General features: G+C 37.5%; 1 protein-coding gene, 1 long non-coding RNA gene and 1 pseudogene across 5 annotated transcripts; all 3 read right to left on the bottom strand.

Moving 5' to 3' along the window:
- Nucleotides 1-91: 91 nt before the first annotated feature.
- LOC137727461 (G-type lectin S-receptor-like serine/threonine-protein kinase At1g61490) lies at nt 92-3,838 on the bottom strand. 3 transcript variants are annotated; one of them, XM_088678266.1, is made up of 7 exons: nt 2,274-3,838; nt 2,075-2,182; nt 1,756-1,955; nt 1,447-1,657; nt 1,075-1,312; nt 796-946; nt 92-721 (listed from the first exon to the last, which is right to left on the bottom strand). In XM_088678266.1, the coding sequence occupies exons 1-7, from the start codon at nt 3,595-3,597 to the stop codon at nt 422-424; spliced, it is 2,532 nt and encodes an 843-aa protein (XP_088534392.1). In that variant the 5' UTR covers nt 3,598-3,838; the 3' UTR covers nt 92-421. The 3 variants fall into 3 exon arrangements, with proteins under 3 accessions (XP_088534392.1, XP_068322414.2, XP_088534393.1); XM_068466313.2 differs by having other exon boundaries at nt 1,756-1,967; nt 2,274-3,745; XM_088678267.1 differs by lacking the exons at nt 92-721; nt 796-946 and having other exon boundaries at nt 1,081-1,304; nt 1,443-1,657; nt 2,274-3,752.
- A 1,661-nt stretch (nt 3,839-5,499) lies between these two features.
- On the bottom strand, nt 5,500-6,594 carry LOC148693891 (uncharacterized). The gene is made up of 2 exons (XR_015952507.1): nt 6,374-6,594; nt 5,500-6,290 (listed from the first exon to the last, which is right to left on the bottom strand). It is a non-coding gene; the product is annotated as an uncharacterized LOC148693891 (long non-coding RNA).
- A 136-nt stretch (nt 6,595-6,730) lies between these two features.
- LOC137728582 (G-type lectin S-receptor-like serine/threonine-protein kinase At1g11280) lies at nt 6,731-8,379 on the bottom strand (annotated as a pseudogene). Its single transcript, XR_015952506.1, has 4 exons — nt 8,077-8,379; nt 7,433-7,985; nt 7,195-7,345; nt 6,731-7,109 (listed from the first exon to the last, which is right to left on the bottom strand). The product of XR_015952506.1 is annotated as a G-type lectin S-receptor-like serine/threonine-protein kinase At1g11280 (transcript).
- Between the last annotated feature and the right edge of the window lie 4,556 nt (nt 8,380-12,935).

Here is a 12,935-nt window from a genome sequence, read left to right as displayed (position 1 = left end):
GCTTTTTGCATGAAACCTGTGACTATAACTCAGTATTCACGTTGGCTAGCTATGCCTTAAAGAGTATACATGTACATTGTAGCTTCAAAGCTAGATGAACACTTCACTGAATATTGAACGGATGAATAATCATGTCTTCGTTTTCATACGGACCGTTCGATCCTTGATTCGGTAGCTTTTCATTCGTGTGATAAACTAAACTACCATGAAAAGTAAGGAAATGTTGCAGACAAGGCAGGGCTGCTTTGAATGTTATATGGATTTGTTTCAATCTCTGATAGGGAGAATAATGATCTTTCACAATAACAGTAACAATGTAAACAAAGAATATTAGGTAAAATCTAATCTCTACTTTTTGGGAAAAACTTCAATAGGTGTAGGAACACTTCAGAACAACAAAATCCTTCATGTACAGTGAAGATTACCGTCCTTCAATGGTTGTTATGGTATCAACATTTGCGGAGTATATACTGTCTTTCTGAGATTGAGGATTGGAGAGAGCCTTTTGGAAAGTAAATATTGGTCGCTGAGGTTGTGGACGATCTGTCTCGCTACTTAGCATCAAAACTACATCCGGCATGGTTGGCCTGTCTGTAGCATTGTCCTGTACACAAAGAAGCCCAATATGCACGCATCTCATAGCTTGGGATGATGGATATGAATCCGCCAAGACTTCATCTACTAAGTCCAATCCCCTGCCTTCGTTCCATAAGTGCCATGACTGAAAAATTGTAGAGATTGTTTAAGCTATGAGAAATAGAATTTCACATGAGTATTTTTAGGATGTGAACTTACATATGCTAGGAAGCCGAGCTGTTTTTCATGGTAATAAAAGCTGGTATTCTTTGTCCCGCTAACAATCTCCAACAGCAAGACGCCAAAGCTATAGACATCGGATTTTTCAGAAAGTATACCACCCATGGCATACTCCGGAGCCATATAGCCACTACACATGCAACTCATTAGTATTTAACAGACAAAAATTCAGCTTGTGTATAAATTCTATAGAATGATAATATGCTAATGTGAGTCTTGTGAGAACAATTCGGAGAAATGGAAAAGAATGGTGCTTACAGTGTTCCCACAACCTTCTGAGTATTCTCTAGATTCTGTGTCCCTTGAACGATACGTGCCAATCCAAAATCTGATATTTTCGGGTTCATATTCTCATCCAAGAGAATGTTACTGACCTTCAAATCTCTATGTATTACCTTCAAACGCGAATCGTGGTGGAGATAAAGAAGCCCTCTAGCAACACCCTGAATAACATCGAAGCGGCGGGCCCAATCAAGCTCTGCTCGGCGCTTTGGATCTAATCAATGCACCCATTCAAAATGTAAGCTGTAGTGTCACTCAAACATCATTACGCAAAATTCAGTTAACGAAAGAACAAGACTAGTAACAAAGAGAAATTGGAGCCATGAATAAAGTACAAGTGAAACTAACTGAATAGAATAGTATCCAAGCTTCCGTTTGGCATGAACTCGTAAACTAGTAACTTCTCATCATCTTTCACACAGCATCCCATGATCCTAACAAGATTTTTATGTTGGAGTTTGGAGATCAACAGCATCTCATTCTTGAACTCTTCTATGCCTTGCCCTGAGTTACTTGATAGTCTCTTTACTGCTATTTCCTTCCCTTCTTTTAGCTTACCCTGCAACGAGTCCACAAATTAATCGTTCAATTCATGTCTGTATTGCGCAGCTAATGCCGTAATTTTCTTTAGAAGAAAGAGAATGAATACACACTCACCTTGTAAACAGGGCCAAATCCTCCTTCCCCGAGTTTGTTTGTGATGCTGAAACTGTTCGTAGCAATTGATATGCTGTCAAACCTATAGATGAATAGATCCGACCGCTCATGTTCTCGTATATATTCTTGAAGAGTGCTGTCACTTGAATTCTCCTTCGGATCAGTCAGTTCAACGTACTTTTTTGTTACTTTGATGTTTCCTGATTTGGTAACTATAACAATCAAATAAACAAATATTCAGAGATTAAGAGCTAATATTGGCTTGCAACTAGTAAATATGCTTAACTGCTATTGCTCTATATCTTTATCTCTCTCTTACCCCTTCGGTTAGCTTGCAATCTGCAAAAAACGAACACCATGGCAACCAAGACACCGATAAAACATATAGCCGAGAAGCTGACAATTAACCATGTTCGCTTTCCTTCACCTGAAATAAATGAATTTTGTAGTACAAAAAGCATGAGACAGAAGCTGAAGATAATTCATAATTAAGTTGTGTAAGCAATATTATGACTTACCAGATTTTGTGTGTCGGAGGCGAATAAAAAGATCTTCTCCACCAGACGAAAACTCCTGAATATCAATTAGGTCTTTGGGCCAGACCAAACACCCGATGTTGTTAACATATGCATAAGCCAGGCAAGAACAACTATTTAGGCACTGTATCTTGCACTTTTCTGCATCCAAAGACGAAATAAATTCATGGAAATCTGGTAGTTTTACACTTGACATCTTCGTAAAACCGTCTCCATTTCCTCTCGAAGCAACTGACTGACTTGTGTTACTCTCACAAAACAGTTTGATTTGCCTCACACACCCTCCTCCCCTGTTTCCTCTGCTCCATTCCTCACGTGACTTCGGTACAAATCCTTTCAAACACTTGCAGATTGGAAATCCAGAAGCTTTGCAAACCCCGAAAGGTCCACATGCTCCATAATTGTCACATGGATTCTTTGCTGCTGGTGCTTCCCAGAATGTATTCCAGTTCTCACCATGTTTCGAATAGATGAGCCTTAATACACCTTCCGAAGAGATGTCCATAAATGCTGCAACAGTTTTATCAAACAAATCAAAAGAGAAGTACTTTTTTCCCTGCTGCGTATTATCCTCGAGATTAAATCCGCTTCGATATTGATCATCCATTTCTGGCACGCCGATGAACTTTGATTTATCCCATGGCCCGCTTCTCCAGTAGGGAGTCGACCCATTGATCCAAACTACCAACTGTGATGGCTCCTCGTGTGACAGTCCAGCCAAGAACATCCCAGTTGACGGATCATTCTCACTTTTCCAAGAAGTCAACGAATTCCTCGTACCAGATACACTATCGAATCCCATAAGCATGTGCGGTTGAAGCGTGTCGCTAGGATAATCAAAGCTCTCCCACAAGTACTGATCAGCTGCAACTCCTACATTAAATTTGACAACAAAGTTTCCATTGTCTAAAAGAACTGCAACTGCTGCTGAACCATTATTCAAACTCGATGCTGTTGCCGAAAAATTGGTTGACCAAACAGAATTCTGTTTGCCATCGACAATCTCCAAACTCCCATTGCTGCTGATTGTCAAACCAGCCGAGGTGTCTGTAGCTGCAATAGGCTTCTCTCTGTTGGCAACCCACACAACTTTTCGAGGAAGTATATCTTTGTGCCATATCCCCACGTACTTATTAGCGGAATTATTGAAGAATCCCAACTCGAAAACGTTGCCTGCCGAGACAAGAGTTTGTCCCTGCGCTAATGGTCGCGACGGAGTTATGTCGTAAATTTCTTTGGCGCAAGAAATCAGTGAAAGAAGAAGCAAAGTGAAGAAAATACAAAAACTTTGAGCGTCGAGAACCATTTGTATCCAAATAACTTAGTGCTCAATGTTCATTAAAACAAAGAATGATGACAATTCAGTACTGAATTCTGAACAAGTATGGTGTTATCTACTTGTCGTCCGAAACCTTAATGACGATAATTATGTGGTGTTTAAATGTAATCAATCATCGTTAAGCCTTTTTTTTTTATCAAGTTTATTTTCTCTGGTAGACTGGCAGGGATGGTCAACTTTGTCAACTTCTTAATTTCAGTAGTTTGATAGTCCATTATGCCCGGCCACCTGCGTATACTCTATTGGGGTTGGTACTTTTGGGTCCCTTTCTTTGATCACATTTTCTGGCGTCCAGCCTTTTTATTCGAATCATAACTTTGAAAAGTATTTGAGCAACTTGGAGATGCTATGATAAAATATTAAATTAACAATACTATGAAAGTATTGCTGATATAAAAGGAGAATTGTCAGCATGCCAGAAACACGGCCCTACACCAATTTTTCGTAATATAAATGGCTGAAATATGTTTTTTAAGTATCCAACAATTTGTATTATGAAGATGTACCAGACCGTATTTCAGCACTAAGTGAAAAATTGCTCTTATAAAATGACTAGTGAGGAATACAACGATGCTTCTTCACCCATTGTAATAAAATGTTGTGAGCCGACGAGAAATTTTTTTATTGTGACAGGAATACGAGTGGTACATCATGTATTTTTATGTAAGTGGTGAGGAATTTTATTTTTTAAGTTATTAACTTTTTAACACATATATCCCACCATTTGTTTAGTAACACGTGGTATACCACCTCGTGCGCCAGTCACATTGAAAAATCTCTCGTGAGCTGACACACCCAGCCCTGATATTCCCCGAACACAATGGTAGGCACGTGCTGGCCGACACCCAAGGCTGACGAAAATCATTTATTGAAAACATGAGAACTAAAATATGAATAAGATAAAAGAATTTTAATATAATTAATATGTAAATGAGGAACATGTTCAGAGCATACAACTAACTAGAACACTAAAAGTATGAATAAAAGAATGGGTCCTAGACCAAGAGAACTCGAATATGCCGATGCGTAAATGTCTTGACGTCAGGATTGTACGTCTCGATTCTAAGTCGTGAGGGGGTGCAAAACAAACATTAGTGGACCAAGTTGACAGTTATAATAAAAATAGTTATCAACATACTAATCCTCAAAATTTTATGGAAATTCAATAGTATAAGATTCCGAAAACTGTAGCATGCCATAAAACCTTTCAAAACGTAACTCGTATAAAGTGTGCTAACTAGTGGTATCATAATCGACCTGAAGGCCCCTACATCATTCGACCCGAAAGCCTAATATATAAATCTTCAATCGACCTGAAGGCCCCTACATCACCCGACCTGAAAGCCGATATAATAATCTTCAATCAACTCGGAAGCCCATGCATCACCCAACTCGAAGGCCAATATATTATCTTCAATTGACCCGAAGGCCCCTACTTTACCTAACTCGAAGGCCAATATAATAATCTTCAATCGACTCGGAGGCCCCTGCATCACTCGACCCTAAAAGCCAATATAATATCTTCAATCAACCCGAAGGCCCCTACATCACCCACACCGAAGGCCAATATAATATCATTGCCCGAAGGTAGAACAGTGACCACTAGATGCACACAAACCATTGAATATAGTATTTCCAAACATAGGTATATATATCTCAAAAACATCTTCATAGTATAAAGTCATCTATCATCTATAGTATAAAGAAGTGTGTAAAAACATGTTCTAAATAGTATATCGTCATCCATCACATATCTTACGAAGAACATGCGTTCAATAAAAAATATGGTATTCTAAAATATTCTAAGTAAACATAATATATCGTAAGTGTAAAGCCAATTTACTCATAAAATATAACCATTAAATCATGTTTTTCATGTATGCATTTCTACTATTAAAACATGCATTTTAGAAGAGGTCCACTCACAGATACTTCGCTGCCGAAGAGCCACACAAATTAGAGAAGACGGAATCGCCACAATATATACACCTAAACACATAAAGGTTACCATTAATGAAACTATATTCTGACGATTGAATTTGAAAAAACGAACATCAAAAACCGATTAAGAACGTCGAATTACCTTAAGAAAGGTCATGGGTAAATTTCGAAAAAATCAACACAATAATATTCCACCAGGTTGGGCTTGGATCTTAAGGGTTTTGGGTTAATAGGTAGGGGATTAGGTTAAAAGGGTTTGGGTTTTGGGTTATTTGGGCCACAAGGCCTGGGTCCACAAGGCCCTAGGGCCTTTGGGTTCCAGAAAACAAATAAAATAAATAAATAAATAAAAGGAGTTCGGGCTTTGGGGGTCACGGGCCTAAGGCCTGAGTTCTAAATGGCCCAAAGGCCTAGACTCAAAAGGACTTGGGCTTGGGCTTAAGTGGGTTGGGCTGGCCCAACTCAACTCATTGGTCGCCGGACCCAATGAAGGAGAAAGCCGGATTCCAGCCGGGATAACTCCCGAGCTCCGACGGAGCTCAAATCTCGACCAAAACATGTCATTTCATATACCAAAATGAAACCCAGAAAATAAGGAATCAAACCGTAACTTTGGTTTCCACAAACGTGGTGGGTGTTGGACGGAAAATGACTCGAAGCCACGGGGTATTCGCCGGAAAATATGGAGGATGCTCCCCGAGCAGTTTTCACGTTTAAACCTTCACCCAAAACCATTTTTTTTTAACAAAAACTAAGCCTGAAACTATCCTTGAGAACCAAATAAAAGGCTATGGGGACTCACCTACAACAAGGGCTAGCCGGAAAACGAACTGCACAGTGGTGTAGCCACGGTGCACTTGCTACGGTTGTCATTTCGTTCCAAACTTGTGGAACTCGCATGGGGGAAGGGAGTAATGGTGGGTTGCGAGAGAGAAAGGTCCGAGAGAAAGCGTTCGTGTGTGTGTGTGTGTGGTGCAGCTAGTGGAGAGGAAGAGAACAGAGATAGAAAGAGAGAGAGAGAGAGAGAGAATGAACTGTGAGAAAGCACTAGGGGTAGAGGAGAGGAGAGAGGCCGAGGGACAAAAGTTCCGGGGTGGGCCCCACGTGGCTCACCAACCAAACCCATAAAACAAATTTTAAAATAAAAATCCAAAACTTAGTGAAATTTCAAAAATATCATTTCTTTCCATAAATTTTGAGACGGACTGTCACAATGATCGACATTTAGCTTCCGTCTGTCGTCCTTCAAGCAATGTTATGGTGGCTTCATTGGCGGAGCAAGTATTGTCATACCACGGCCGTGGATCAGAAACTGGGTTTTCGAAAGTGAATATAGGCCGCTTAGGTTGTGGACGATCTATCTCGCCACTTAGCATGAAAACCACCTCGTGCATGGTTGGCCTATCTGCAGCATTGTCTTGCACGCAAAGAAGCCCAATATGCAAGCATCTCATCACTTCTTCTAATGCGAAACACGAACCATCCAATACTTCATCTACTAAGTACAATCCCTTGCCTTCACTTCAGATGTGCCATACCTGACAACATTCATAATGTTACATAAATGAAAGAGACTCATCATGAAATCACAATGTGACATTAAGATTGAGAGTTTGAACATACATAAGGTATGAAGGATAGCTTTCTTTCATGGTCATAGAAAGCTGGTGTTCTTCCAGCCGCTAATAATCTCCAATACCACGACCCCAAAGCTATACATGTCAGATTTTTCAGAGATTATCCCACCATGACATACTCTGGAGACATATAGCCACTGCACAAGAAAATTATTAGTACTTAACTAACAATTATCCACTTGAATTCTAAGAATAGAAAGAAGGGTGAAATGATCAATACTTACAGAGTTCTCACAACCTTCTGAGTGTTTGCTAAATTCTGTGTCCCTTCAAAGGTACGTGCTAGCCCAAAATCAGAAATTTTGAGATTCATGTTTTCGTCCAAGAGAATATTACTTGCCTTCAAATCCCAATGTATTACCTTCAAACAGGAATCATGGTGGAGATAAAGAAGCCTTCTAGCAACACCCTGAATAATATTGAAGCGTCTAGCCCAACCAAGCTCCTTTCTCCGCATAGGATCTAATTATTGCACACATTACAGTGAAAACATTTTCCAGAAGATACAGAACAGTTGTATGAACAATGAGAAACTGGAGGCAAACATAAAAGGCCGGTGAAACGAACCAAATAAATGAGTATCCAAGCTTTTGTTTGGCATGAATTCGTAAATTATTAACTTCTCATCATCTTTTATGCAGCAGCCCATCAGCTTACAAGGTTCCTGTGTTGGAGTTTGGAGATCAAGAACATCTCATTCTTGAACTCTTCGATGCTTTGCCCCGAGCTGCTAGGTGGTCTTTTTACTGCTATTTCCTTCCCTTCTTTTAGCTTACCCTATACGAGGTCGAAAAATTAACATTACATTCCTGTCTGTATACCTATATACTTTCTTTTGAAATTAAAGAAAACGCAAATGAATAATCACCATATAAACTATGCAAAATCCTCCTTGTCCGAGCTTGTTTGTGATGCTGAAATTGCTTGTAGCAATTACTATGCTATCGAAATCATATTCATAGACTAATAGCTCTGATGGATCATGTGTTCTAATATATTCTTGAAGTCTTTCTCTTGATGTATAACGTGTATCAGTCAATCTAATTTCCTTTCTTGCTTTGATGATTCCTGATTTTGCTTGCAACCTGTGCAAACCGAACACCAAGGCAACTATATATATACTGATAGAACAGATCGCCGCAAGGCCGACAATTAACTTTATCTGCTTTCCTTCTTCACCTGAGAAGAATATTGCATGGAGTATGAGACAGAAAAAATTGATAAGTGAAGTTGTTCAAGCAATATTATCACATACCGAATTCTGTGTTCGCTAAGAAAAGATTGATAACTTTAAAATGAGCATAATGATTGATAAAAGAAATGTCATTAAATTTATCAGAACTAACAGCCGATAAAAAATTAGACATTTACCTGAGCCGCAATCTAATTGTCATCCGAAACCTTGGTGATGAGTATTTAGGTGCTGGTTTTGGCTAATTAATTATCATAAAGCTTACTTAATCGACTTTATTTGCCCTCTCTCACTCTTTTTTTTTTTTTTTTTTTTGTTTTTGCAGTGGCTGTTATATTTAGCTCAAATAATATTTTAAACTATTCTAATTTTTTAAAAGAAAGAAGATTCGAACTGATGAGCACAATAATTGGATTATCTGCCCTCTCCATCCCATACCCTTCCCATCTCCTTCTATTTCTGTGGTTACGGTTAAGTCACGTCAACATTTTATATTCTCATTACTTTTTGTCTTATTATTTCTATAAAAAAATCAATATAAAATGTTGACTGGCTTAATCGTGATCACAGAATATAGGAGGGGATGGGAAGAGTATGGGATGGGAGGGCAGACAATCTAGGTCCAAAACCAAAAGGATTTGCACGCAACCAACTCTGACAAACGACCTAACAAAGCTAGTGAGCAAACTTAATGCTAATGATAGACTAATCAATTTTAACCAAAACTAAAAGGAATTGTTATTCGTACTCAAAATTCCTTATTCTACACTCTAAATTTTCTATATTTAGAAAAATACACTGTGTAGAATGAGATTTTTGAAGTGACAATAACACTTCCCAAACTAAAAATCCCACTAACTAAAATAAGCCAGTGCTGTGGTTGATTTGAATCGTGTGGATGCGATTGTCTTGTCTTATCTTCACAGATAATTAGCATCAGAGGTAGATTGTCTGCCCTCCTGTTTGGGTGTCGTTCTCATTCCCTCTTATTTGTGCGATCACGGTTAAGCCACGTTAACATTTTATATTCCTATTACTTTTTGTCTTATTATGTCTATTAAAAAATCAATATAAAATATTGACGTGGTTTAACCATGATCGTATAAAATAGAAGAGGATGAGAAAGACACCTAAACAGAGGGCAGACAATCTGCCTCAATCAAACATTTCTGCAAGTACCTCTGCATAATTTTTCGTGCCGTTATTTGTCGTGATTGCTTAAATGGATCCATTTAATCGTAATGTTGCTATGTACTTTTTGGGAACTAGGATAATTTTATTTTAGAAAACCTGGATGATATAAGAAGAATTTTAAGAAATTTGAAATAGGTCCAATTTTATAGACTACCTTTTGAAATAGGTTCAATTTTTAGTGACTTTTAACTTTTAAAATAGGTCTAATTTTTAGTTACTTTGGACCCATATCAAAAAATCCCAAAATTTTATTGATGGAGCCAAAAAAAAAAAAATTATATCTAGCCAGCAGGACATATAAACTTAGCCGATAGGACATATAAACTTTAACTCTTCGTAATACAAGAAATAAAATACATGAAAAAGAAGGAGGATATAAACAAATCCAGCTCTAAAGGTAGCCGGACAAGGCAACTGCCTAGGACCCTAAATTTTTGGGGCCCCCGAAATTTTTTTAATATATCTATTTGTATTATAAATACTATGAAAGTAAGATAGATGACAAGGAAAGCAAACTGGTGGAAGATATTCATGTATGTATGGAACCAGGATCCTCTCCTAATCTAAGGATGAGGATCCTCATGATCAAGAGATGTGGACCGTTAGATAAAAATCCAACGGTTATAATTATTATAACTTTAAATGGAGCCCCTGTTTGTAGCTGTTAGATAAAAATCCAACGGCCCACATCCCTTAGTCATGAGGATCCTCATCCTTAGATCAGGAAAGGATCCTGGTCAGTATGTTAGCTACAATTGTCAGAGTGGTCTGATGAATTCAGTTTGGAGCAAGATACGTTTCCCTCTCATTTCTCGTGCTTTTCTGTTTTGTGTGATCATAGTTAATCCACATCAACATTTTATATTGTTTTTTTATAAAGATAATAAGACAAAAATGAATAGTAATATAAAATATTGACGTGACTTAATTGTAACTACACAAACAAAAGAACACAGGAAGTGGGAGGGCAGAGAATCTGCCAATTTTCGTTGTATAGATTATTTTAAGCTATAAAAAAAGTAGACTGCTCATAATTTCACGTCTTATCAGATTAGAATTGTGAACTTAGGTCTGGTTTGGTACTGAGGTGATTCTGAAAAAAGCTGGTATCAAAAAATGTTGGGAGCTGTTTTTGTGTTTGGTAAACATTCAGTTTCAGCTTTTTTTCACAGTTTTGGGTGAAAAAAAGCCAAAAACAAGAAGCTGCAAAACCCAGCTTTGAAAAACCAGCTTTTTTTCACATCTATTTTACATAAAAGTTTACCAAACACTATAATACTGCTTATTTTTTTCAAAAGCACTTTTACAAAAAAGTTTACCAAACACTCTGCTGCTTTATTTCACAGCTACTTATTCTCACAGCACAGCAGAAGCAGCTTTCTTTCAAAGCACAACAATACCAAACCAGCCTTTACATAAACCGGAAAGCCTAGTTCTTCATTGTAATAAAAGCTGACATTAGTTCTTCATTGTAATAAAAGCTGACATTTTTCCTGCCATTTATAATCTCTAACAACAAGACTCCGAAGACATATAATTACTGAGCAAGTAATAAATTAGTATTTAACTATAAATATTGCTTCTTTGTTTCTGGTCTTAGAAAAATGTTATTCCAAAAAGAGAAGGAATGATTCTTATAGTGTTCCCACAACCTATTTGTTTTTCCTGTCCCTTCCACAGTACGTGCCAATCCAAAATCTGAAATTTTTGGGTTCATATTCTCATCCAAGAGAATATTACTGACCTTCAAATCTCTATGTATCACCTTCAAACAGGAATCATGATGAAGATAAAGAAGCCCTCTAGCAACACCCTGAATAATATTGAAACGTCTAGCCCAATCAAGCACAGCTCCTCGTGTTGGGTCTAATGAATGCGGTCATTTGGAATGAAAGCAATAATGTCATTCATATATCCCATGCATTTTACAGTGTTAAACAAGCAGGCCAGAGACTACGAATTATAGTAATGAAAAACGAGGCCTGTTACATAGAGAAATTGCAAGGTGAAGAAGAATAGGAAGAACATGAAGAAACTCAAAGCATTAACAGCAGTTTCGGTTCTTGTTCACACAGGAATAATTTAATTTTGGGTAAAGTATAAAAAACTACCTTAACTATTGGGGTCATGACAGTTTCATACCTCATCTTTTAAAATTGATAATGTCATACCGCATCTTACGAATTTGTGACAATGTCATACCTCCGTCAATTTTTCTGTTAAATGCTGACGTGGCAAGAGACGGGAACCACTTTCTATTAAAAAATTAATAAAATATTATTAAAAACTAAAAAAAAAATTTAATATTTTTTAAATATTAAAATAATAAATAAAAGTAAAATTAAAAAAAAAAAGGTAAAGTACAAAAAACTACCTCAACTATTGGGGTCACAACAGTTTTATACCTCATCTTTTAAAATTGACAATGTCATACCATATCTTACAAATTTGTGACAATGTCATACATCTGTCAATTTTTCTGTTAGTTTTTCTGTTAAGTGCTGACGTGGCTTGATTCGGGACATACTTTCTATTAAAAACTAAAAAAAAATTATTTAATATTTTTTAAATATTAAAATAATAATAAAAAGCAGAGAAAAAAAAAACCATCAGTTTGTCCCTCCCCTCCCCCTCCCCCTCCTCTCTCTTCTCCCCATTTTCATTTTCTTCCCTCCACATGCAAACCCAAAAAAATAAAAAAAATTTGAAAACCCAACAACCCCCTGCAGAAGAACAAGAAGGAGAAGGAGGAGGAGGAGGAGAAAGAAGAAGAAGAAGAAGAAGAGGAAAAAAAGGAGGAAGGAAAAAAAAAAATTTCCCCCCTGTCAGCGCGGAAGAAGAAGAAGGAAGAAGGAGAAGGAGGAAGAAGAAGAAGAGGAAGAAGAAGGAGGAAGAAGAAGAAGAGGAAAAAAAGAAGGAAAAAAAAAATTTGAAAACCCATCAAACCCCAAATCCACCACTTTCATCCATTCTCCACATCCTCTTCCGCACCCATCCTTCACCTTCTCTGCACACCCATCTTCCCGCCGACGGGATCTAGGTTTTTTTTTTTTTTTTTTCTGGGTTGCAGGAGGGAGAAGAGTGTGAGTGTGGGTGTGGGGAAATTGAGTGTGGGTGTGGGGGGAAGAAAAATTGGATTTTTTTTTTTTTTTTGTTGGGATTTGCAGGTGGGGGAAGAAGATGAAGATGGGGAGAGGAGAGAGGAGGGAGGAGGGGGAGGGGAGGGACGAAATTAGGGTTTTTATTTTTTTCTGCTTTTTATTATTATTATTTTAATATTTAAAAAATATTAAATAATTGTTTTTTAGTTTTTAATAATTTTTTTAATAGAAAGTAGGTCA

This window comes from Pyrus communis, chromosome 10 (assembly GCF_041283825.1).
Source record: "Pyrus communis isolate YQ-2024b chromosome 10, ASM4128382v1, whole genome shotgun sequence".
Taxonomy (NCBI): domain Eukaryota; kingdom Viridiplantae; phylum Streptophyta; class Magnoliopsida; order Rosales; family Rosaceae; genus Pyrus; species Pyrus communis.
This window is presented reverse-complemented; position numbering and strand designations above follow the sequence as displayed.

What these genes read in the sequence shown, in the direction of transcription:
- LOC137727461 (XM_068466313.2), bottom strand. Translation starts at nt 3,597, where the DNA reads ATGGTTCTCGACGCTCAAAGTTTTTGTATTTTCTTCACTTTGCTTCTT. An exon ending in ATTGCAAGCTAACCGAAGGG is followed by an intron (nt 1,968 to 2,074) that starts GTAAGAGAGAGA and finishes TGATTGTTATAG; the next exon opens with TTACCAAATCAGGAAACATC. An exon ending in CAGAAGGTTGTGGGAACACT is followed by an intron (nt 947 to 1,074) that starts GTAAGCACCATT and finishes TTGCATGTGTAG; the next exon opens with TGGCTATATGGCTCCGGAGT.